Here is a 27,313-nt window from a genome sequence, read left to right on the forward strand (position 1 = left end):
GTGCTTGCTCTAGACTACCTCACAAATTGGCATTCTCCTAGTGTGTATTCAGAGCCATATTTGCTGACTTTAATTTTTTTTTTAATGAATATGCTACCTTTTATTACTGTCAACCTTACAGAGCCAATACTGCTCTGGGAGAGTGAACCAGATTCTCTTATAGTTTGTACATCACAAGTAGAATTATTATCTAGGTTCTAACTGTAAGGCCACCTGTGCAACCCCACTGTCTTCAGATTACACACTCAGTTACACCTGTGCAACCTCACTGAAAGCAACAGGTTTGCACAAGAGTAACGCGAGGACAATGTTAGACCTCAATCTTCTATTTATTTAGGAAGTTTTAACAAGTTTACAAATCACTGCTATTTAAATATCAGAAACAACACTCATTACAGCAATTAGCTTTTTTTCAGAGATATTATACAGGAATATAGCCATCAGATCTTTCTATTAAACAGGATGTTACTATGTTACACAATAAGAATCATTACAACACCCATGATACGTTGTTTCTAGCGATTTTATTAAACTGAGTGAAATTGCTCGCTCTCTCTAGAATTTATTTAGCAGATCAGGTATATCTATCAAATGTTAACGTTCAAAAATATTGGACAGATGTGCTTTTTTTGTTGCAGGTTAAAGTAGTTTGGTTATATTTTAAAACATTCAAGTATTCAATCATGAATTGGACCATTTTTCATTTTTGCATCAACCCATACTGGAATCTCTGAGCCCTGCTTTTGGTGATTTGACTGGCATCCAGTAAATTGTATGAGTCAAGAAAAACTGGTTACTAGCTTTGCATACCAGGCCTTTCTAAAGTGTTGATAGATTAATACCATCACCTTCCCTTTGTTGACTTTGCTGGGCATTCACTAATATAGCAATAAGGGACTCAAGGATATGAGTAGGGTATTGGTGAATGCATCATGTGCATTATGAAGAGGTAAGCCAAAGGCTACCTGCCTTCTTATTTGACTGAAGTGCACCAATAACCTGGTAATGGGAACAGTGGTTGTAGTTGAAGTGTAGGGCAAAGAAAAATTAAGATACGCTATTAAAATATGGTTCATTTTTGTTTTTTTAAGAACTTTTTCAAAAACCATTTTTGGCATGAGGTGGATAATTCAGTGCATCCTTCCACAATAGAAAATAGTTCTTAGGAGAAGGACAGGACAAAACAATAGGGACACATTTTTTCACCTACTATTTTGAATGTATTTACTATTTCTTTTTAATTTTTTAAAATCCTTTTAAAAGTTCTCCTGATTACTTGGGTCCTTTCTGCCTCCTCTTATTTCCCAGAAGTTTAGATACCCCTTTTACAGCAGTTTGTGGCCAAACAGCCACTTTCAGTTTAGTTTCTATTACAACAACTAACTTTGAAGCATTGAACAGTTCCCAGTTTAGTTTTGACAATAAACACTAGGTTAAAAGTGATTGCTGGAAGGGCAGAGAAAAGGTCATTTGCAACTGTCTGGGTTGTACAACAAGGCAATTTAATAAAATTAAAAAATTTAAAATTTAAAAATTGAAGTGAAGCTAACTATGAAGAATAGAATTATGTTACCAGGAAGGTAAATGAAGGACTGACACTAGAGCTGTTCTAAATTGCCCTAGGTAAAATTCATATAGTGTTAACACACAGTACAGGACAACCCCTCAGTACATTTCTGCAAAGGGAATCATAGAATATCAGGGTTGGAAGGGACCTCAGGAGGTCATCTAGTCCAACCCACTGCTCAAAGCAGGACCTAATACCCAACTAAATCATCCCAGCCAGGGCTTTGTAAAGCCTGACCTTAAAAACTTCTAAGGAAGGAGATTCCACCACCTCCCTATGTAACCCATTCCAGTGCTTCACCACCCTCCTAGTGAAAAAGTTTTTCCTAATATCCAACCTAAGCCTCCCCTACTGAAACTTGAGACCATTAATCCTTGTTCTGTCATCTGGTACCACTGAGAACAGTCTAGATCCATCCTCTTTGAAATCCCCTTTCAGGTAGTTGAAAGCAGCTATCAAATCCCCCCTCATTCTTCTCTTCTGCAGACTAAATAATCCCAGTTCCCTCAGCCTCTCCTCATAAGTCATGTGCTCCAATTCCCTAATCATTTTTGTTGCCCTCCGCTGGACTCTTTCCAAATTTTCCACGTCCTTCTGGATGTGGGGCCCAAAACTGGACACAGTACTCCAGATGAGGCCTCACCAATGCTGAATAGAGGGGAATGATCACGTCCCTCAATCTGCTGGCAATGCTTCTACTTATACAGCCCAAAATGCCGTTAGCCTTCTTGGCAACAAGGGCACACTGTTAACTCATATCCAGCTTCTCATCCACTGTAACCCCTACGTCCTTTTCTGCAGAAAGACTAGCTTACCCAGGAGTCCTTTTCAACCCAAGCTGTGATTTTTATCTAGCATTTTATTTAGTGTATTCCGTCAGCTGAGTCATTCTTCTCCTTTTTAAATACAAAGATCTCTCTGATATAAACTATCTTCCCTTGAAAATGATACCCAGAATGCCAGGAGAGCTGAACCCCTCATGTTTTCCCCATATCTTCAGACAGATATCATCCTATTGACTCTTTTAGGCTAAATTAAATTCAATAGTAGATATAAGAAAAGTCTATCAGTGTTTTCAACCCTAATGCAAACCACACTTTTAACCTTTTACATTAGCACATCTTGTTCATTCAGATCAGATCTTTCCCCTCCCTTCCTTTCCATACTAGCTTCACCCAGCACATAACATAGCAGCTGAATGTACTACTATATGGCTAAAATTCACAGGAATAAAATGCAATTCAGATCTCACACAGACGATTATTCATTCTTATGTAGCTTGTAATTTAGTTACAGAAACCAGAGGTTCATATGGAGCCCACATGTTCACCTGGCTTTACTAGACTGTCAATATATACACTCTAGGATCCTAGGAGAAATACAAATCGAGGCATCAGCTGCTTTATTTTACTGTCTTACAGGGACAAGTAGGTGAGCACCTGCCCTTGTCCACTCCATCAAAACTGAGAAAAATAAAGAGACTAACAATCTAATTTATAGGCAATAAAATGTAAGCACTAAAAGCAGTAACAGGAAAGCACTATGGTTGACATCTACAGGAAAATTAGAGATCAAGAATTTTGTGTGCTTTCATAAAGAAACAAGCATTGTGCAATATGGGTGATGTAATCCCTTCTATTTACCCATGCAAAACACCGAACAACAGAGCTGACTTTCAAACTCTCTGAAGAGGATGGTAACTTTTCTGACTGCCAGCATGGTCTGGAGCATCAGGACATGCTGAGTTTTAATTGTGGCGCTGTCACACACCCTGGTCAGCCAGGCCTACTGGTCCAAGTAGTAGTGCTCAGAGGCCAGGAACAGCACCAAAGGTCAGAGCTGTAGTCAGGAACCAGGAATCAGAGCCAAGGGGCACAGCCAGGGCCAGGAGAGCGAGCCGAGAGGCAGGTCCATTGCTACGGCTGGCAGGGGAGTCCACCTTGTTGCATGGACATTTCCTGGAACTCCTTCTGGGCTTAAATACAGTGCCTGGACCAATCCGGAGCCATGAAAGAAGCTGTCAGTACAGCCTCCTGAGGTAGTACTTCCTGTGGTCTTTATCTTTGCAGGATCATCTATGTGACAATGTACACAGGTCCAACATGGCTGCTGGGTAGCAGCACAGAGGTAATGGCCATCAAACAACCTGCAGTCCTGGGTTCTAGTCCCCACATAACCTCACAACTGTGGGCTTTGTTAAATCACTTCACACCTCAGGCTTACTTTGCTACTGGTAAAACAGTGCAATGCCACCTACCTACCTCTAAGTTGTTTTGTGAAAATTAGTTCATGTTTTGTAATGAACTTTAATAATATAAAATCTACATAAATGTTCACTAACATTACAGAAGTCTATGAAATACTAATTACATAATTTCAATAGGGAAAATTTTTAAAAACAAAACTATACTGGTTCCTAAATTAGATCCACAAATTATGATTAACCAAAACCCCTTTCCCTCCATATTTCCATTACTCAGCATAATCATACACTTTAACAAATAATTTATGTATACCTGCTGTTGTCTTTGCCGTCTCATCTGTGCAAACTGAGACATCATGATTTGACGATCCAGTAATTCCATTCTCTGCTGTCTCTGGATGTCCACTGTTGCTCCCATTCCGACTCGAATCTCGTTGGATGGTTCTGCAGATGAGAATATTGGTTCAAGAGTCCAAGAAAATATCTTTGCCAGCCAGCTGGGAACACAAAGCACCTGATGAACTTTTAGCACACTACTGCTGTAGCACATCCCAGAAATCTGAAAGCAAAAGCAAAATGAAAAAAAAAATATTTTATACCCAAAGCCTTAACTGGCTGACAGAGGTATGTTGTTCTTTCACTTTTTCAAGGCAAATTTCATCTGGTGTATTTAGCCAGAGTCTTCAGTGGAGAATCCATGTCTCAGTGAATACGGATATAACACTATGGGATTTCTTCACCCTAAACTTCCACTACAACCACCAACTATTATTTTTAAAAGTCTGCAGATTACATTACTTGTGACTCAAGTGTATTTCTTGTTTAGGGGTAAAGTCAAATACCCGCTCAGTGACTTAGTTATAGGCAAATTTCAAATAGCTAAAGCTTTTGATCTCTGGTAAAGCAAATTATCCTGGCTGGCCCTAAAATGGATATGGGGAGATAGGACCTTAATACCAGAGTATTGTGACGATTTTGGGCACTTGCTTTAAAAACCACCCAACAGTACCCCATGTTAAATCCCTGGAGCTGGGGAATGTGAGCCAATCAGCATCCCTCCTGCCCCTTGCTGACCAATGGGTGCCTTAGCCTCCAAAAGGGGGAGGGAAAGGTGAGCTCCTTGGTGCCTCCCAGAGTCTCTCTCCCTTCCTTTCGCCACTGGCTCCATCAAGTTCCCCAGCCTGTTGAGACAGGTGGGTAGCATTTCTGCTTAACTCCCCACCCCCTCACCCCCACACAGAGAAAAACAGATATAGTCAAGTTGAAGCTTTAATAGTGGGGATTTCATAGGGTCACATAACTAAATTGTTACCTGTTTCAGAGTACACAGACTGTTACTTAAAAATAATTAAATCTAGCAATTTTTCTAACAATTTTTTTTAAAGTTTATCAAAACCCTATTAACTTTTTAAATGGCAGCACTAGAGAGGTTAATGAGTTTAACCAGAAACTTCCTCTTCCTAAGAGATTCCTTCTGTAATACCCTGTTAATGGGCCAAGTCCCTATCCCACTTTCAACAAAGTGCACAGCCTATAGGGTCCATATTTACCTCCTCTCTGGAATTTTGAACTTCAGCCTATGTTTCATCTATAAGAATGGCTGTTTTTATGGTTTTCTCAAGGCCACCTCTGTCCTAGCTCCTTACATCCCTCTTGGCACTAATTCAGTGGTTTCTAACTTTTGTACTGGTGACCCCTTTTCACATAGCAAGCCTCTGAGTGAGACCCCCATTATAAATGAAAAACACTTTTTAATATATTTAACACCATTATAAATGCTGGAGGCAAAGTGGGGTTTGGGGTGGAGGCTGATAGCTCAAGGCCCCCCATGTAATAACCTCATGACCCCCTGAGGGGCCCCGACCCCCAGTTTGAGAACCCCTGCACAAGTCATCATAATTGCCACCCTGAATTCCATTACAGGGCTTTAGCCCCTGCAGCTAAGATGACTCAACAGAAGAGGCCACATTCCTTCAGAGAGTCTTAGAGTCTGCATGACCCAAGAATCTCTGGATGCCAACTGGCAGAGGGCACTGGGGTGTAGAGGGGTACAGAAATTTCTAGGGTTCACCAAAAGAATGTCATGTAAGGTCTCTAATGAAAGTCACCGGTCATCATAAACATTGTGAGATGTATGTATGGAGAATATGTGAAGAATTATGTATATATATTAAAGTTTATGTTCTCTAAGTCACAGTTAAAAACAGGTCATTCAAAAGTAGTCTGTCTTGAGATAAATTCTTCTAGCATCTGATGGGAGACACTTATCTCCGGGGGAAGTGGGAGGAACCACTGTGTAATGTGTCCTACAAAAGGAGTCTACTGGCATTCTAAGATAAATGCTAATGAAGAGATGGTGGAGACTTCAGAAAAAAATCTAACAGGAAGAAATAAACAGGTGATGGGGGGAACCTTATCTTGAGGTTAACATCAAAGGTCTATTCTAGTATATTTAGAGGAGCAAAAAGACATCCTTGTATTCTTTATCTAGGAAGTAAATGCACAGTTTGCTTTATGAAAAAAAGGATCTCTACCCAAGCTTGGTGGAAAACACTGGAGAGAAGTTAGGGTGAGATAAACTTCTTTAGACTGGAGGATAACTTCTTAGTTAAATTTAGGCTTTAGAATATGCATTGTGGTATGTTGTTTTACATATAACTTTTTGTTCCCATCTCTCACTGCTTTTTATTTGAGTCTCTGTTTTTTCTTAAATATATTTTCTTTTGTTTTATATCTGAATTCAAGTGCTGTACATATGACTTGAGCGGTGGTGTAAGGTAAACCCTGTAAACTGTGGTATAGTGTTCAAGTACCACCCTCCCCTCGAGAAGAGCACATCCCTTTTCTTCACCTTTTGTCTCTTTTTCTAGTGCATTCTCAATGAAATTCTCATTCTCAATGGATGAACAATAGACATTTATGTAATCAGAAAAATGCAACAAAGTTGATTCACATGTACTTTTTCCTTTACTTGCATCAATAAATTCTACATTCCATGCAGAGGTTAGTAGTGTCCAAGCAAGTAAATACTGAATGAATGTGGGGTGGTTATATAATCCTTTGACATCCTTGTTGTGATGAGCATGTTTACAGTTCTCTTCTGCCATCACTGGTCTCTTCCTGTCTATGTCACACAGCGCTGTCACAGTTTATTGCTTGTGGCATAACAGATCAAAAAGGCATGTCACAAACACTGACATTTGTGATGTCACAAATGCTGAAATGACTGTAATGCTTCTCAGTGCACGAAGGGCTGTGCATCATCTTGTTACCATCTGCCTGCAGAGCGAGAGAGTCTTACCTGTACCCGCTAGCTCCTTAACACAACCAGCCTGATCACCACTTAGGCAGTCTAAGTGTATCTAGCCCCTGTTCACTGGATACCCATAGAAATCCCATATCCTGTGTTCCCAAAGGAATCAGAACTGGAAGGGACCTCAAGAGGTCATCTAGTCCAGTCCCCTGCACTCAAGACAGGACTAAGTATTATCTAGACCATCCTTGACAGGTGTTTGTCCAACCGGCTCTTAAAAATCCCCAATGATGAAGATTCCACAACCTCGCTAGGCAATTGATTCCAGTGCTTAACCACTCTGACAGGAAGTTTTTCCTAATATCCAACCTAAACCGCCCTTGCTGCAATTTAAGCCCATTGCTTCTTGTCCTATCCTCAGAAGTTAAGAACAATTTTTCTCCCTCCTCCTTGTAACAACTTTTTATGTACTTGAAAACTTATGTCCCCTCTCAGTCTTCTCTTCTGCAGACTAAACAAACCCATTTTTTTCAGTCTACCCTCGTAGATCATGTTTTCTAGACCTTTAATCATTTTTGTTGCTCTTCTCTGGACTTTCTCCAATTTGTCCATATCTTTCCTGAAATGAGGCACCAGAACTGGACACAATACTCTAGTTGAGGCCTAATCAGTGCAGAGTAGAGCGGAAGAATTACTTCTCATGTCTTGTTTACAATACCCCTGTTAATACATCCCAGAATGATGTTTGCTTTTTGCAACAGCGTTACACCGTTGACTCATATTTAGCTTGAACTGAAATTAACTTCCCCATAATCAAAGAAAGGTTTTGATTGGCTTCCAAACCTAGACCAAGATTGGGCATGGGAGTGGAAGCTTTTTTATTTCCTCTCAACTATGTCCCACATCTCTACTAAAAATCTATTATAAGGGAAGTAAACCTATACCAGAAACTTGCCAATATCATCAGAAACTAGCCTATGGCTATAAGCACCATAATATGAGTACCCGCTCAACATTTTTCTTTACTATCCAGAACAACTAGTAGAAACTATGGAGCTTTCATCTGTCCATTTTTTAAAAAGCATTGATTTTCAAAACAAGCTAGAACTTAAATGAGCTCAGTAGGTAACAGCATAATGTTACATCCGCAACAAGAACAAAACACAAAGCAAGTGATCACAGTTAAAGGAAAATATATATCAGGCTTGACAAATCCTGCAGTGTGACTAATGGTGTTTTAACCACAAACCAGAATAATCTCCATGCCGATTTCAGATACAATCATAGCTCTGAGTCACTAACAGCACACAACCAAGGGACAACATGTATAGTTTCGGTACCTTAAAATGTTTTTGTCCCAGAAGGGATAGAGTGCACCAAAGAGGGTTAGAAATAACTATCCTGACAAAATTTTATATAAATTTATATATTTTTATAGTAAATGGTTATTACCATAATGTAAGATCTATACTAAATCACAGAACAAAAAGCAGAGAGTGAGAGAGAAGACTAGTAGGTGAGGGAGCTAGAGGAAAAAGAGCATTCAGAATCCCTGTGGTGGGAAGAACATCTCAACTGCCCAACACTGTGGCATTTAATTTCAAAAGGGGGAACTATGCAAAAATGAGGGGGTTAGTTTAACAGAAGTTAAAAGGTACAGTGACTAAAGTGAAATCTCTGCAAGCTGCATGGGCGCTTTTTAAAGACACCATAATAGAGGCCCAACTTCAATGTATACCCCAAATTAAGAAACACAGTAAAAGAACTAAAAAAGAGCCACCATGGCTTAACAACCATATAAAAGAAGCAGTGAGAGATAAAAAGACTTCCTTTAAAAAGTCGAAGTCAAATCCTAGTGAGGCAAATAGAAAGGAGCATAAACACTGCCAAATTAAGTGCAAGAATGTAATAAGAAAAGCCAAAGAGGAGTTTGAAGAAGGGCTAGCCAAAAACTCCAAAGGTAATAACAAAATGTTTTTTAAGTACATGAGAAGCAGGAAGCCTGCTAAACAGCCAGTGGGGCCCCTTGATGATCATTGAGATACAAAAGGAGCGCTTAAAGATGATAAAGTCATTGCGGAGAAACTAAATGGATTCTTTGCTTCAGTCTTCACGGCTGAGGATGTTAGGGAGATTCCCAAACCTGAGACGGCTTTTGTAGGTGACAAATCTGAGGAACTGTCACAGACTGAAGTGTCACTAGAGGAGGTTTTGGGAATTAATTGATAAACTTAACATTAACAAGTCACCAGGACCAGATGGCATTCACCCAAGAGTTCTGAAAGAACTCAAATGTGAAGTTGCAGAACTATTAACTAAGGTTTGTAATCTGTCCTTTAAATCGGCTTCTGTACCCAATGACTGGAATTTAGCTAATGTAACACCAATATTTAAAAAGGGCTCTAGAGGTGTTCCCAGCAATTACAGACCGGTAAGTCTAACGTTGGTACTGGGCAAATTAGTTGAAACAATAGTTAAGAATAAAATTGTCAGATACATAGAAAAACATAAGCTGTTGAGCAACAGTCACCATGGTTTCTGTAAAGGGAAATTGTGTCTTACTAATCTATTAGAGTTCTTTGAAGGGGTCAACAAACATGTGGACAAGGGGGATCCAGTGGACACAGTGTACTTAGATTTCCAGAAAGCCTTTAACAAGGTCCCTCACCAAAGGCTCTTATGTAAATTAAGCTGTCATGGGATAAAAGGGAAGGTCCTTTCATGGACTGAGAACTGGTTAAAAGACAGGGAACAAAGGGTAGGAATAAATGGTAAATTCTCAGAATGGAGAGGGGTAACTAGTGGTGTTCCCCAAGGGTCAGTCCTAGGACCAATCCTATTCAACTTATTCATAAATGAGCTGGAGAAAGGGGTAAACAGTGAGGTGGCAAAGTTTGCAGATGATACTAAACTGCTCAAGATAGTTAAGACCAAAGCAGACTGTGAAGAACTTCAAAAAGATCTCACAAAACTAAGTGATTGGGCAACAAAATGGCAAATGAAATTTAATGTGGATAAATGTAAAGTAATGCACATTGGAAATAATAACCCCAACTATACATACTATATGATGGGGGCTAATTTAGCTACAACGAGTCAGGAAAAAGATCTTGGAGTCATCGTGGATAGTGCTCTGAAGATGTCCACGCAGTGTGCAGAGGCGATCAAAAAAGCAAACAGGATGTTAGGAATCATTAAAAAGGGGATAGAGAATAAGACTGTGAATATACTATTGCCCTTATATAAATCAGTGGTACACCCACATCTCGAATACTGCGTACAGATGTGCTCTCCTCATCTCAAAAAAGAAATACTGGCACTAGAAAAGGTTCAGAAAAGGGCAACTAAAATGATTAAGGGTTTGGAACGGGTCCCATATGTGGCAAGATTAAAGAGGCTAGGACTCTTCAGCTTGGAAAAGAGGAGACTAAGGAGGTATATGATAGAGGTATATAAAATCATGAGTGATGTGGAGAAAGTGTATAAGGAAAAGTTATTTACTTATTCCCATAATACAAGAACTAGGGGTCACCAAATGAAATTAATAGGCAGCAGATTTAAAACAAATAAAAGGAAGTTCTTCTTCACGCAGAGCAGAGTCAACTTGTGGAACTCCTTACCTGAGGAGGTTGTGAAGGCTAGGACTATAACAGCGTTTAAAAGAGAACAGGATAAATTCATGGTGGTTAAGTCCATTAATGGCTATTAGCCAGGATGGGTAAGGAATGGTGTCCCTAGCCTCTGTCAGAGGATGGAGATGGATGGCAGGAGAGAGATCACTTGATCATTAGGTTCACTCCCTCTGGGGCATCTGGCATTGGCCACTGTCGGTAGACAGCATACTGGGCTAGATGGATCTTTGGTCTGACCCAGTACGGCTGTTCTTATGTTCTTATATACAGCTTGCGTGTCCAAAATGTGTGCGTGTGTAACCTGTGACTAGCTTAGTCATTGGGTGTCATTTTCATGATGTTTCAACAGGTGGTTTTTTGCCCCTGGCAGTTCCCATCTTCTTCCCTCCCCCAATTTGCAGATGGGGTACTGAGGCACAGAGAGGCTAAGTGACTTGCCCAAAGTCATACAGAAAGTCTATGTCGCAGGCCAGTGCCCCCACAACTGGGTCACCCTTCCTCCTGTGTCCAAAATATACTTCCTGGCAAATATAAAAATTGAAGGAAGAGTTCTCTGCAGCACAGTGAGCCTGCATAGTTGACCTGCAGGACACTAAAATGTCTCAAAAAGCATAAATGCATGGAAGAATGCATTCAATTGTGAAAAACACTGTTTAAATGTACACTGTTAATTCATCCTACCACTTCCATATTTGTTAATTTTTTCTTTAGTGTCACATCAGATCCTTCGTGATTTACTACTGCAGTTATAAAGCTATTAGCTGGACGTGCACGCACCTTTTAACAAATCACTCACTTAGTTCTAAAAATATTTTCATGAAGTCTAATCTTTTGAGGAAGGGATTATTTGCATATTTCCAACAAACTCTTCAAGAGTGGAATTAGGTACAGTGAATATATCTTGTGATGCAGCTTGGTTTAATGTCACGCCCACACTTTAATGTCACATATTTCTAAAGAACTTCCTCTTCAACTAATTCACATGCAGAGTTTGGTTTGTATCATCTTAAAAACAAGACTTGAAAAAGGATAGGTATAGAAATTTTGAGTTACTCTTCTTTTTGTAAAAAAAAATATTTTATTTTTGTTACTGACCTTTTGAGAATCTCTAGTGGTTACGGTCTATTAATTTACCAGTAAATTATATTAATTACAGTCATTCAGTGATCAAACTGTATGTATCTGACATTAAACAATATATGTCTCATTGTTGAAAGGCTATTGCCCACATAGCAACAAGTATTCAGAAGTTTAAAAATTTTAAAAAGCAAAATCACTGTGCAAGTACTTGCTGGCAGTTGCTAAAACAAAACAAAAAACAGTAGGAACATAAAACATTTGGAATTTTGATCTGCCAAAGTAAAATTTATCTGGGTTGATTGACTTTCTGGTAGTTTGAACATCATCACTTAGAATGTTTTCCAACACAATTTTAGGACCCACTTCTACAGCGTGCTGAGAGGACACTCACCATGTTACAAAATATTTAGCACATTGAAGATATGGGGCCCTTGCTCTGAAAAGATCTTTTATTATTTATTTTCTTTTACAATTTCTTAACTTTATGTCTTTCTGCTAGTCCTTAACATAAATTTCTAAATCCCGCTCCCAGACACACACACAAAGTCAACTACCTCCTAAGGCCTCCCCCTAAACATTAGCCCTTTAAGATAAAGGAAGTAGCTGTGGTTTCTTTTACATTTGGTAACACAAACACAGAAGCTCTAAGACGACACTCTACGTGACAGGCATTTCTGTACTATTTTACTAAGTGAAATGTTTACAATTTAACGAGCTTTATCTGAAATCCATTAAAAAAGGAAAACTAAGGGAAATAAGCAATGGATAGACCAGTGTGGAAAGTTCTGCTCATGGAGAGTTTTTCTGTTTAATCGTCCCGTGTTCACATAGATTCAAAGATTTTAAAGTCAGAAGGGAACATTTAATGATGTACTATGACCTCCTGTATAACACAGACCAGAATTGCAACAGTAACTTGTGTGTGACTAAAGCATATCTTTCAAAAAGGCATCCAGTCTCGATTTGAAGACATCAAGAGATAGAGAATCTACCACTTTGCTTGGTATTTTGTTCCAGTGATTAATCACATTCAGTGTTAAAAATGTGTGCCTTATTACTAATCTGAATTTGTCTGGATTTAACCTCCAGCCATTACGTTAAAGAGCCCTTTATCTTCATGGGGAAAAAATATCAGGTCCTACTTATACAGCATAATCAAGTCACTTCTCAGTCTTCTTTTTGATAAATTTAAAAAGCTCAATTAGTTTAATTTGTGATTGTGCGGCAGCCCTCAAATCATTTTTGTGTCTCTTTTGTTCAATATCCTTTTAAAAATGTGGACACCAGAACTAGTCACAGTATTCCAGTATCTGTCTTGTCAATGTCGTATACAGAGGTAAAAATCACCTCCCTACTACTCACTACTCCCCTTTTTATACATCCAAGTATTGCGTTAACCCTTTTTGCTATAGCATCATGCCAAGTTTTTCCACTATGACCCCCTAAATCCTTTTCAGAGTCACTGCTTTCCAGGATATAGTTCCCCATTCTGTAAGTATGACCTGCATTCCTTGTTCCTAGATGTATGACTTCGCATTTAGCTATATCAAGAGCCATTTTGTTTGAATGGGCTGAGATTACCAAGCAAACCAAACACTCCATGTGACTGCATGTCTCATCATTATTTACCATTCTGCCAATCTTTGTGACAGCCACTAATTTTATCAGCAGTGATTTTATATTTATTGATGAAAATGTTGAATAGCATCAAGCCTAATACCAGTATCCATGGATCCCCATAAGAAATCCCTAGATTTGATGATTCCCCATTGACAACTAGTTTCTGAGATCAGTTAGCCAGTCCTTAATCCACTCAACATGTGCTTTATTAATATTGTATAATGCTAACATTTTAAGCTGAATATTGTGTGGTACTAAGTCAAAGGCCTGACAAAAGTCAAAGTATACATCTATGCAGTTGCCTTTATCAAATTTGTAATCTCAAAGAATTAAATCAGGTTTGTTTGACATGATCAATTTTCTATGAAACCAAGCTGACTAGCATTAATTATATTCCTATTCTTTAATTATTATCAAATCAATCATGTATTATCTTTTACATTATTCTGCCTGGAATTCATGTCAAGATAATTGACCTACAGTTACACCTTGATCATCCTGTTGTCCTTTTTGAATATCAGCACAACATTAGCACTTTTCCAATCTTCTGGAATTTTCCTGGTATTCAGCAGGCCAGAGGTCCCCTCAGCCAACTCTTTTAGTACCTTGGGTTCAAGGTATCTTGGGTCTGCTGATTTAAAAATGTATATCCCTTGCAAATGTTGTTTAATATCCTCCCTAGTCTAATGGAATAGAAAGTATTTCTTCATCCTCATGTGATACGAGTATATCATCCTGCTACATCCCAAATACAGAACAGAAATATTTACTGAACGCACCTGCCTTTTCTGCATTATCATTAACAATTTTACCATCTCCATCTAATAATTGGCCTGTATCACAGCTAGGATTTATTTTGCTCCAAATATATGTCCCGTCCTTTCACCCCACCCTTATTGCAGTCACTAACTTCCCAGACATGTGAGCTTGTTCTCTTTGAAGTCCATTCTTTCTGGAATCCATTAATGTAACTCCTTTAGTGTCTGGGGGTCACTACTGAAAGACCAAATGCAATCCCTGAGCTGAATGTACTGCCTCCACAGTACATTCATCCATTCGTAACCTGTACTTGAGACCAAAAGTGGTAGTTTAATTTAGATTTCTTCTATGGCAGCACAGAGCACTATCCGCATACCTCTTGGCCAAGCCTTCCTTACATAAAATCTTGTTGTCTATTCAACACAGGTTTTCCTAAATGCACATTTCTGTGGGCTCCTCATTTTTGTTTTGATGTAATTACAACAGACACTGATGACTAAAAGGTGTTTCCTCAGGAGGTGAGACTGTATCTGTTGTCATCTGCCTTGTTTGCCCTTTTATCTTTTAGTCTTCCAGTGATGACTTCCAACTCTAACACACTCACTCTCTTTGTTGACTTTCCTCTCTCAAGTCAATAGACACCTTTCCTATATAAATGTTTATAATGTATAAACCAGAAAAACTAACAAGACGCTGGTACTGTAACAAAGCATGTGTTTGTATTTTAAGGTTGTGATGCCTTTCCTTCCCCATATCTGACTTCCTCAACTTTTTCCATGACTTATTATTCTATACATTTCTCCCCGATGTACTTCCCATTTGGTCATTCCACTTCCCCCAACACTCCCCTCATTTATTTTTTCATTTCCCTGACCTTTGATTTGCTTCCTCCTCTCACACCCAATTATTTCATACATTTTTTTCACCCATCCCTTCCATTCTTCTGTTTGTGTTCAAAATGCTAAGTTACCAGTTCACTGCTCTAAATCTCTCCTAGGCAATACCTTCAGAGGCTGGAGACCACATAAATCACTCTTTACTGCTTAAAAATAGACGTTCCAATTTAGAAAAATACATAAGCACGTATATAACTTTAAACAAGTGAGAGTAGATTTTCTGACTTCAGTAGACCTACTCTCATGCTTAAAGTAACATATACAGTATTGCCAACCTCAGGCCTTTAAAAATCATGAGATTGGCTAAAAATCATGATCTTTTTAAAAATAGTAAATGTGGGGTTCTTTTCTGGTTTCTGAAGCTTTCAGATACACATTGCTTCACATTTTCAAGCTTTTGTCCACAAGCATAAAGGCTAAAAACTTACTTTAAAAAAAGAAAGAAAGCTGAGGTTCTCATGCAATCCCTAGATTCCAGCAACTGGGGCTTTAAGAACTACATAAAATATTGTAGACTCATGATAAAATTGCAAGAGCTGGCAACATTGCCTATGTGCTTAACTACTCTCCTGAATAAAAGCCAGAATAATATACACAAACAAAAAAAAAGGGCTAGTGCACTGTACTGTTGCATAATGGCCTACTTTAAACTTTAACAGAATGAAAGAATTGTGTGAAAATGAATCTGAATGTCAGAGCCCTAAATATGAATCTCCACATATGTACCTTTTCACACCCTTACTATATACATAAATAAAATCTGCTGCCTCAGTTTTCAGTGCACTATCCACAGCGATATACAATACCATTTAACTTTGGAAAATAGGGCCAATATTGTGCCTTCTGTTACATCAGTGTAACTCTAAAGTACTGAAGGCAAATGTTTGACAAATAGTTTCTAGAACATACTCTCATCCTGAGCTGCACCATTAAAGCCAATTCAGACTCCAATGCAAATTTTGTTTGGCTTCAGAAGTCAATGACATAAAACATTATTAATGTATACTTTACTGTACATTTTGATAACCTAAGCCTATTGTTATTCAGCTGATGCTTCTGTAAATGACCTAAGCCTAAAAGGCTGCATAGAATAACTACCTAAATGCAAGTAGAATTATCTGAAGCATAAGTCCTAGAGAACTCCAGGAAAATTCATAGCTACATGTGTTCTGATTTTGCACCAAGATACACATATATAACTAACTCTGAAATATTTGATTTCAGGGTGGGGTAGGATTTGGGGCAAGACTTACTTGTGGGGGTAGATTCAGTCTTTTAAATACACATTAAATAGCACAAACAGCCTAGTGTATTATTTTGTACCATAATCAGGCCTCCATTTTAGCAGTAGTTTTAGATTTGTTGAAGGCACATTGTAAGTATGGTCATGTCACTAGAAAGTACTAAAAATGTGTATGAAACCCACTTGGAAAAATAATTCCTCTTCTTATGGAGAGCATAAACAAGTGTATTGAAAAACAGTATCTCCTTCCCTCCCCAGCTAAAAAGACATGCCTTAGGTATGTACTGGTCAAGGTGTAATTTCAAGCCATGACAAATTTTCAGTCTAAGGCTTGGTCTACACTTATGCTGGCAGAGGTATGGATTTCTCACACCCCTGAGAGACGTAGTTATATCGAACCTAATCCTGAAGCTCTCCCCTTGGTGCAGGTAACATCTTCACTAAGCACTACAGCTGCAGCGCTGCAAGCACAGACAAGCCCTTAGTAAGGTTTATGCTTTCATCTTCAGTGCAAGGGAAACTGTATTACATCATAGTCAAACTATTTTGAGAACTAACCATTCCCCAGATCTCTTCAAATAATTAGTTTGATGATTTTATTCTTACTATCACAGTAAGATATCTCAAAACATGAAAGCACTGATTAAATGCTTTGCTTCTCACCCTTCCCAGTCTCCTACAAGAAGGACAGACCAACCACTGAAGTGACCACCACTAGAAAAAGAAGCCTTGGCACACTGGTTACTAAATAAACAGAAAAACCAACCCAACACCCATCTCTAAATATGTAATCATTTTTATTTGTAGTCCATGCAAAAGAATACTATTAATGCAATGTCAAGGTTGAGAAATCAAGCATTCAGAAGTCAGAAAAAGCAGAGTTAAGGTAGAACTTTCTACCTTAATTCTGTCCCCTTGTGCTGATGTCTTAAAATACAGTGTTTATATCATTTCCCCAAAACATACAATATATAGTACAATACAAATATAAAGTAATATTAGAACGTTCAATTTAGTAAATTATAATAGAGTACACACAGACTTCAGAGTAGGTTTGGTTTTTAAGTTTCAATGGTATCTACAAAGCAAGTCAAATTTCAAGGAAATTCAGTACTTTTAAAGTGAAGAATGTTGAAAACTAAATGCCCCAGAGTCTGAGACAGTATCCAATTTGGTGATGGCATAGAGAAGACTCAGACTATCCCAGATACTGAGATGAATGTAGTACAGCCTATTTTGAAAGCAAACTACTACGAAATTGACACACATTACACTGGGTGAAAGACAAGACATTTCAACACTTACACCACAAAAAGGGAAGAGGCTCTAGCAGACTCAATTTTCCACTAAATACAGCCCCTTTCAACATAGATAGCAGAAACCTTGATATGTAGAACTGTGTGATGATAATCTTATGTATATGTACAGAGGGAACTCCATGTTGCGGTTGGGAAATCTCATCTGTTGGTACCAACCTGAGATTAGCTCTTGTCGCAGTTATGCTGTAGCTAATATTGAGGGAGCCTTGACATGCCCCTCATATTTCAATCCTGCAAGAGTATAACAATGAGAAATATAAACTGACAGCCAATCAGAAATGTACTTCTTTAGAGAGAAGCTGATTTTCGCGTGTTTAATGCAGCATAGAAGTAGACAGGCCATTTTAAGAAGCTGTACTTGTTTACAAAAAAAAAAAGAAAAAAAAAAGAAAGAAACCTTTTTGTTTCCAGGCTTAACTTGGTTGCGCAATGAGATTGGATAAACCAGTTGAGAAGACCGTTGGTTGAAATTAAATGCAACAAAGACAGAAGTCCATGTTCTAACATTAAAAGTTAGTGTACGGTGTATCACCCGTATAGCTTGCAGCTGCCTGTTTTGATGATATAAATTGCTTCCAGAAATATGTCTATCCATATAAAACAGTTTGATGCAAGTTTCAGCGCTGTCAAATGGCAGTGTAGACAGTGCACAGCGCTGGGAGCTACTCCCCTCATGGGGGTGGTTTTTTTAAAGCGCTGGGAGAACTGTCCCCTAGCGCTGGTGCTGCGACTACACAGCCACGTTAAAGTGTTGCTGCGGCAGCGCTTTAATGTTGGCAGTGAAGACATACCCTAAGTATTTCTTTTTTGGATGCACCAAACGTATCACACCCCTGACAAAGCCAATTACAAGAAACTAAATTTTAAAGTAGGTCCCTAAGTTCTTGAAAGATTAGCATTATATGTTAATTTTTATGTCAACACTGTATAAGTGTTGACAATACTTTTTTCCTATATTGTACTGTTTGCAGAGAAACTTCCATGAAACTTGTTAGTGACATTCTTTGCACAACATTCTGTCCTCTCAATAGCTGAAATGACCAGGCACATACTGGTATACAAGAGATGTGAGCAGGATTCTGTATTTTAATAGTAATTACAAGCAATGGTACTGAAAAATACCTATTTTGATCTTGTAGAGTAAAAAAGTAGCCTCTAATGTGTATTCTACCCGGATACAAATTCAACAATCCAGAAAGATATACTTGAAGCCAAGCTAGAAACAGGATTTTTTTCCCTTCAATTCTGATGATAGAACATATACCCAACTTGCTGATACTACACCAGATCTGTGATTCTGCTATTAAAGATGTTGGGAGCAATCCAACTTCATACTACAAACTTTCCAAAATGTTCCAGTAACTATACATGCCATATCTATAGATATATTTGTAGATATGTGTATTTTTGTCACTACTGGGTCCCCCTCAAACTATTCAGTAGCTACTGAGAAGGAACACAGGAGGAGGAACAACTCAAAGTTGTATTACTTCCAGTCTGTCTTTTTTTGCTCAGAAACCTAAGAGTTTTGCAGGGAATGATGGTGCAGAGAGGAATATCCTCCCCTACTCCAGCTCAAGTATGAAGAGCTCCAATCAAATAATATCCAGACAGGGCAAGGAGAGGAAGAAACAGAGTTGCATAGGTAGCACTACTCTCACTTCCACATGGAAAGAGGGAAATTTGTGTGTGAAGTGCACCTGCGCTTGTAGCTCTTTGGGGGCTGACCTGACCCAGAATGAGAAATTTCTTTTAGAAGGGACCCAGCTCATCAGTTTTGCTTGGTAACTTACACATGTATATCATCAGTCATCATTTAGTTGAATGGACTCATTTGGTTTTGTACTTGATATTTAACTTGTAAAAGAGAACTTAATTGGCCGAAACAAAATATATGAGAACTGGACAACTATTCAGAAATGAAGCAGAACACATTTCGATGCTTGATGAGAGCAGAATTTCAACAAGAGCCAGATTTCAAAATGACACTATGCTCAGGCATTTGGGTGCCTAATTTGTCTTTTTAATTAACACAATGGGTACTCAAATGCAGTAACTGTGTGCAAATGATCAGTTACACATCTGACTGTCATGACTACGGACTCAAATACATGACATTTTGCATGTGCAAGTCTCCATGCACAGTTCTGAAAATCTGGTCCAAACTGACTAATCAATTACACACAATCAAGAGTAGTACAATTGTCACAAACACACAAATATATAGTTTGCCAAATCAAAATATTAAATACCTTGCAGAAATATACACACAGATGTCATAAAAAGTTTTTGCAGTGTTAAATGGTGAAATATGAACCACTGTAAATGCAGACTTTACATTTTATGTAATAACATTTTACTCTCAACTGTTTTCTAAGCTGCAAAATTACCACTTTTCTCTCTCTCTTTCTAAAAAAAAAAAAAGGAAGCAACTGCTTATATATAGCAGAGTGATGGTTATGTTATGCAAGAGACATCTGGAATACAGGAGATGTATTTGTTTTCTGAATTACAACACTGATCTTCTGATCAGTCCTTCAGCCGATGATACAGGCAAAGCATGTCTTGCATAAGTATTATGGACTGAAAAATATCAATTTGTACTAATGACTTGATTCAGAGCTATAAACCAGGTGTTGACTTAAAATGACATGAAAAGTTAAATGATATTTTGAAGCATTTATTCTAACTGAAAGTTCAGTTCAGTCCTATCAACTTGCTACCAATGAAAATCAGACTTGATCAACTTACATTTTTTTAAAACATTTTGTTTCTGAAAAAGAACTGAAACAAAACACACAAGTACATTTTATTACAGATGTCTCAGTTTAGAGAAACTGTACAATTTTTGAAAATGGACATTCTGGTAAGTATTACATCAGGCATTCTAAAAAAACAAAAACCCATCAGGCAGTAAGTTTCCTTCAAGATCTGTATGACAGGGTGCAAACACATTGCCCTACTGTCCAATACATATGGTGTCAAATTCAGCTTCCCTTTCCTCCCCCGAACACCCGTGCAAAAGGAAGGGCTATAAAAAGAGCCTCTGAAGTAACAGGAAGACAGCTTTAGTCACAGCTCCTTACTCAGGCGCTCCGGGTGGGGCTGATCTCCAAAATTCAGAAGCTTTGGTTTGTTAGTTACTCTTTTTGCTTATGTTACCTTGTTTTTAGTTACATTTATAAAAATATTGAACTGCTGAACAGATTTTGCTGCCTGTAGCTGCATTTTGTTTCTGCTCAGTCATCCTACCAGCTCACAGTATAATTTAGAATAGGCTTTGGAAATGGTTACATGTTTACTGGGCTGTGGAAATGATACCTGGCTCGTCTTATATATTTAGGTCTGTGCTTACCTATCTCCTGAAAGTTCTAGTTGATAGGACCTACCTGTGAGCATAAGTTATTGCCAAATTTCTGATCTACCAACAAAAGGCGTACCTCAAAATGTTCCTGCTGAGAACATGAGCATGCTATTCATGTTCAAAATTAGGTGGTCTAATGTTGAGCTGCTTTGAGAGAGGTTCCAACTTTCAGTGAGTCATAAGAGCCATTTCATAGAGCCAGCATTTTAACACCAGAAAGCTGTGTCATTCCTAAAGAAATTTCGAGGACATACAAAGTTTAAAAGAAGAATCTCAGTGTCTCACTTCTGGGAGCACAGGATGTTCAAAAAAACATATTTTAAGAAGCATCTTGATTGCACTGTAAACTGTATCATCATTTAAAAGTGTCCCAGTGTTAACAACTAAGGTGAAGAGGATAACAGAGGGGCAGACTGCACACCTCACTGAGCTAAGGTGGGGAAACTTATTTCACACCTTTCTTACTGCTACTATATGGTGGCAAACGGTTGTTTTACTCACCTTCTACAAGGAAGGCAAAACATGAATTTACATCATCACAATGAAAAGGCTAGAGAACTGAATGTTAAAATAAAAGTCTGCAGTCTCTTAAAAACAGATAACAATAAAATACTTGGGTGAATAAATATAAACGAATACTTTATTAGAATTAACATTTCTACTGTATTGTGAATATTAATCATGATGTGTCTAAAGCTACACACACTGCACTAAAATGATATTCTGAGAAAATGATGCCAACCTGCACATTTCAGCCAAGACAGTCTGGTTACTCTTTATAAAGAAGACACTTCTATTGTCAATCTGTCTTTAGCATCAGTCTAGCCAGTGTCCTAGGACTTCTGAATTTAATACTAGAATTTTAATTTCCATTATTGTTCATAATTTGCTGCTGCTCAGAAACTGGATAATTTGCACGAATATGTTTAGTAAAAATAAAAAACCTCCACGCTTTTACAATAAGATACAAGGTTATTTTTAGAGCATCAATAGGTTGGAACATAAATTTATCAAAGTGCTCTAAAACATCACACACCATTTTTGAAATGGTAATACTTACCAGTCCACTTACAGCTACAATCCAGATGTAGGAACCAGAGGTTACGAGCTGGAAGATATAAGAGTAATGATTTTAATATGGGTATTAGTATTTACACAGATGACGTTTTTGGATTTACTATCCCCTAGTATTATGGTAGGACTTGTGTCTATCTTCTCAAAGTAAACAGTCAGAGTCATCCATTTTTGCATAAATTCAGTTCCATAATAGCAGTGGCATACTCCAGAACTAAAGAGATGGAAAAAGCAGGTGGGATATGACAGCTGTTCTTTTCCCACAATACTATGCATTTTCTTTTCATTTATCATTATTAAGTTCAACATAATGCTTTGCAGGAAGTCAGTTTATAAGCTACAGAGAAAAACAAGTTTGAAAGACAGATTTAAACAAAGGAAGTGACTCAGCAGCTCAGAGGGAGAGGGAAAGGAGTCCCAAACAGAGGAGGCAGCATAAGTTAAAGGAGCAACTCTTAACTGTGTAGTCATGGAGGTGGCCCAGAGTGGAGGTCAAGTTTTAAGAAATGAAGTTACTCCATCCCTCTCCACCCAAGAGAGGGAATCCATTATTTGAATTAAGGTATAGGTATTTAGTCACCTGGAGAAGGTCAGTCTCAGTGCAAGGAAAGGGCTGAAAACCAGACTGAAATTGGTAAAGGAGATTGTTCTGAGAGAGGTGGCCAGAATGAGGCCACTTTCTCCAGAATTTGTCTGCAAAAAGGGTGACTTGAGATGAGATCATAATTCACGAGTGAAGAAAGGGCAAATGAGTGCTCCTCACTCTTAGTGTGGCAATAGCAGTTGTGAATGCAACAGGGAAAGTTCGAGTGAAGTCAGAGTGGTTGGCAGCAGCAGTGATCTATTTGTTAGGAAACTAAGGTAAGACAGCAAAAGCCAGTGATTAAGATGGGAAAGGACTCAGTGGGAGATGTTTTTTTCATATGGTTTTGATGGAGGCAGAAAAGAGAAGCAGATAACATTTCAGAGGGACAAAGGCAGAATGCGGTGCTTGAGCAGAATGCAGAAAAACCCTCCAAGTGCTCAAGGACAGACAGGATGGAGGAAGGGTTGTTAGAGAAGTGGACATGAGTCAGTATTCTGAAACTGGCCTATTCATCCCAAAACACACTTAACCATGTATTATACATTTACTGGTACTTTCCATGGTAGTTTGAGATATTTTTGAGAATATGTCTAGAATGTATATAAATAGGCATCGTTTCTTATAAATGTGCAAGTCTCCTGTTATATAAATCACCCATTCATTTTTAGAACTTTTTGTGGCTACTATATACTTAATATTTTCTCATTAGTTTTCCTCTTTATGCTTTTGATATTATGTTCCACATAAGTTTAATGTCAGATTCTTATTGACAAATTACCAATTTTATTTGTCAAATGGTAATGCTGTGTATGAAAATAAAATATAGCTATCAAAATCTTTAATCAACCAGATTCTTGCTGCCGTCAAACACGGGCAGAATCTTGCTGTGAAATTACATTAAAGTTATATATACTCTTTCCTGCTTCGCACGGCAGGAAACAAGGAAATAAGAAAAAATCAGTTAATGTCACATCAATACAGTGGTTGAGCTATCAGGATTTTTGTTAAAGTAAAAAAGATTAAGCAAAATAAGAGATATTTCATAACTTAGAGTTTACCCCTTTTTTCTGGGGAATGACAGAAATAGAAGTTAATGAAATAGCAGTAATCTTGCATACTGGCTCATTTCATCCTACTACAGTAGGTCACTGGCAATAAAAAATCCCTATTGTACATATTTGTCCCCCTTGTTTTAGGTGGTGTTATAAGGCCTGAGGGCCCAGATTATTTGGGGTATTTAGGCGTTGGTATGTTCAGTTTTGCAATGCCTAACTGATTTAGGAGACTAAATCTCATTGTCTGGCGATGCTGGAAGAAACACAGGAGCCAATGGATGTAGTTTAATTAGGCAGCAAATTTATTTATGTAAAATATCTGGGAATAGCCAGCAATAAATTGTAGTGTGTAAGTCGTCGTTATTTCTTTAATTGTTTCCATGTGTTTGGGAGGGCTGTTGTCAGACCTCCTTTCCAACCTGGGCCCGCTTGCCCTCCCCTTGTATGAGGATCAAGGGAGCAGGAAAAAGAGGGGGATTGGCCCACTCTGATTCTATGTTTAGGAGGGTAGATGTTGCCAGCCCAATCCCAGGCAGAGAAGTCTTCTCTGGAACTGCCTGGAGTACAACGCCCTCCCTCTCTGGTCACCTGGAAAGGCAGTGCCGACCTCCCCTTCCTGATCTCTCCAGGTAAACCTTCCCCTTCCTCCATCTCTGCCACCAATTGCAGAGGGAAGCCCTTCTAAGGACAACAACCCCTTTTCTTCTAGCCAATTAAACAAAGGACCCACCATATACAGTTGCAGTGAACATATTTTCAAAAGTGATTTAGGCATTTAGGAGCCTAAATCCCATCAACTGTCAATGGGATTTTGGCTCCTAAGAGCCTAAAACCCTTTTTAAAATGAGATTTAAGCTCCTAAGTCAGTTAGGCTTTGCAACACTGAGCGCAGCAACACCTAAACACCTTTAAAATGTGGGCCTAAGGTGAAATGTATGGGTGGCAATATTACAAAATTAGCTCGAGGGCATGCAAAATTATAAACTGCTACACTGCTAATTCAATGAAAGGTGAACAAGGAAGCACATACTGTACCTGTAAACCCAGTATATAGACCAATGTCTTGTTTGTGATGGGAAATTGGCCTAATATTTGTGTCACTTGCATCCTTGGAATGGAGCAAAAAAATGGTACAAACAAAGCAAATACAGGACCCAAGCTGTGAAAGAAAAAAAAATAATGTAGACAGTAATTAGAAACGATTTCAAAAGGTCTCAATTAACAAATTAATTCCAAATAACTTAATACCTATCCTAATTTCTTAAATACAAAAATGTCAATTGCATTATGTAGGTTATTTTCCCCAATGTTTAGTTGGGCTTTTTATACTGTCATTCTTTTTTGTTTTTTCCTTATTTGTCAAACTAGCAACAAGGACATTTTATTTGGCAAAATACACACTTTGCCTTGAAGACATTATATACGGTTTGAGGACTGATCCTGCTCATATTGCCATTATTCATGTAGCACCCAAAGTGTAATACGTGCTTTACAGACAAAGATCAGACAAGGTCCTGCCCTAAAAAAATACAGTCAAAATAGATAAATGATAAGGGACGGAGTGATGGAGGCATCAGCAAATAATTTAACAGTGTATCTTCCACAGCATGGGAGAGGCAGAAGAAAAAGAAACCACACACCTTCCTGTATGTACAGTGGGGTGGGGGGAAAGAGATTCAAAATTTTCGCTCAGTTCACCCACCAGGGGCACGGGCAGAAGTTTTATATAGATCACCAATAGGAAGGAAAATAACACCACCTTACTTCAGGACAAAGATGCTTTTTTGCTCCAAACAGGTGAGTGGCAAGTGAAGAGTTATATAGCACGAGAGAGAGAGGAGAACAGTGCATTTTCCAGGGCTGTCTGTTATCCCTAACTCAAAGTGCCTACAGAGTCTGTAAACCCTAAAAGGCAAATCTCAGGCAAATACTCCTGACTATCCAGCTTTGCTGCTTCATGTTGCCAAGCGCTCTGTGGAGCATGGAAGCTCTTAAAGATAACCGGATCCCTGCTTCCCAAAACGTACTAAACTTTTCAAATCTAGAAAGAAAATCTACACAAATTACCTGACTAGAACTTCTTTATGCTGAAGTTAAGGTTGAAAATACATATCTGTAACTTAAGGGTAAAAAGAAACTTTAAACAAATATAGTTAAAAAAACCAGCAGCAACCAGAAAGTCAGGATTTTTAGAGTTAAGGTGCATCTTGTAGGAAACAAGCTTTGGAACTGTGGAATTTAGATACACAGATAACAACAGTTCTTTACAAGCCATTCTATTGTCTATACTTTTAAAATTCATTAATAAAATAATAAATACAACCATGTTAAATAAGTAGACAGGAATACCCACAGGCTTGCTGAATTATAATCAAAGCTCCTATTTCTGCAGCCCCTCCCAAAGAGAACTCTCACGGAACACAATGGGAGTTCTATAAGCAGATCAGCAGCATGGTCAGGACCCAAATAACTTGTTGAGATGCTCACTCCACTATAATTTCACTGATTAGGTTAATTAATGGTGGAAATGTATTTATGAGTTAAACTACTATGAACAACCAACACAGAAGATTCAATATATATGGTAAAAATAGAATTTTTGTGCTCGCTCAAAGAATTGTGGCTATGAATATTTCCTTTGGTTTATGCTCTACCAGCTAAAGACCTCCCCTTTCATCCTCTCTGAAGGTTTCAGTTCTTTAGTTTGGTTACGGGGGATAAAAGAATAAGGCAATTTTTAATATCTTCTATTTTATGCATATGACAAAAATACATTACATAAAATTTTAACTAAAGGAGAGATGCTGTGCAAAATACATTGACCAGTTTAACACATATTCCCTCACATATAAAGAAAATATATCCATATAAACATAATATACAACACCCTAACAGAAATCTGAATTGTTTAAGTTGTAAGAATTCAAAAGCGGGGCTAAAGGTGTAACATGTATAAAGACTCGCTCTACATGACTGCTTGCATAACTTCCACTGGATCCAATGTACCCTGCAGCACATAAAGTATAAGAGAGGAGAGGGAAAAAAAAAAAAAGAAGAGTCCTTCCCTCTGTCAAGACCACTCCCTGCCAATAGTGCATCAAAATTTGTTTTGTCTTATCACTGTCAGAGAAAAGAGTAGTTTGGATACCTAATTTAGGAATATAGGCTCAAGAATGGAAGCAACATTTCCCTTCTCCAAAATTTCTTTCTTCAATACAAAAATATCGTATGGAAATAAATTGTGTGCTTCACCCACACTTGAGAATAAGTGTATCCTGTACCCTTGGAAAATTACTTCTCTGCTTCACCCTAGGAATAACAAAATACCTTTGTAGGGCAGTAACTAAAGGAACAATCCAAATGGACATATCCTGCAAATCAGAATCTATGCACCCTCACATCTTTATTAACATGAGTGATAAGATTTTTAATGATACTTCATAAATCACTATCTACTTTAAACTTCTGAAAAGAACTTCGGCAGAAACATTGTGTATGCAAAGGTGTGAACAAGACATTTTCCAGTTCTGGCTAGAAGGTCTAGAAACTTCATTTATTTATTAGCTTTCAATACAACTATGTAAAGCTTTATTTTTAAAATGTAGAGATTTTTATTATTCTTTGTTGTATTTTAACACTGTTTCTGGAGTCTCAGTCTCAGT

At 38.1% G+C, this 27,313-nt stretch overlaps 1 protein-coding gene across 2 annotated transcripts in view; it reads right to left on the minus strand.

Annotated features, from left to right (window-relative positions):
* The window catches only part of UBAC2 (UBA domain containing 2), a 146,161-nt gene that overhangs the window by 17,478 nt on the left and 101,370 nt on the right, over positions 1-27,313 (minus strand). For both annotated transcript variants that reach the window (XM_005303896.5, XM_065581043.1), the window contains 3 exons: positions 24,687-24,810; positions 21,997-22,044; positions 4,084-4,329 (listed from right to left, as the gene is read on the minus strand). In XM_005303896.5, the coding sequence (XP_005303953.1) occupies positions 4,084-4,329; positions 21,997-22,044; positions 24,687-24,810 (418 nt within the window). The remainder of the gene's footprint in view (positions 1-4,083; positions 4,330-21,996; positions 22,045-24,686; positions 24,811-27,313) is intronic.

The sequence above is a fragment of the Chrysemys picta genome, chromosome 1, assembly GCF_011386835.1.
Source record: "Chrysemys picta bellii isolate R12L10 chromosome 1, ASM1138683v2, whole genome shotgun sequence".
NCBI classification, from domain to species: domain Eukaryota; kingdom Metazoa; phylum Chordata; order Testudines; family Emydidae; genus Chrysemys; species Chrysemys picta.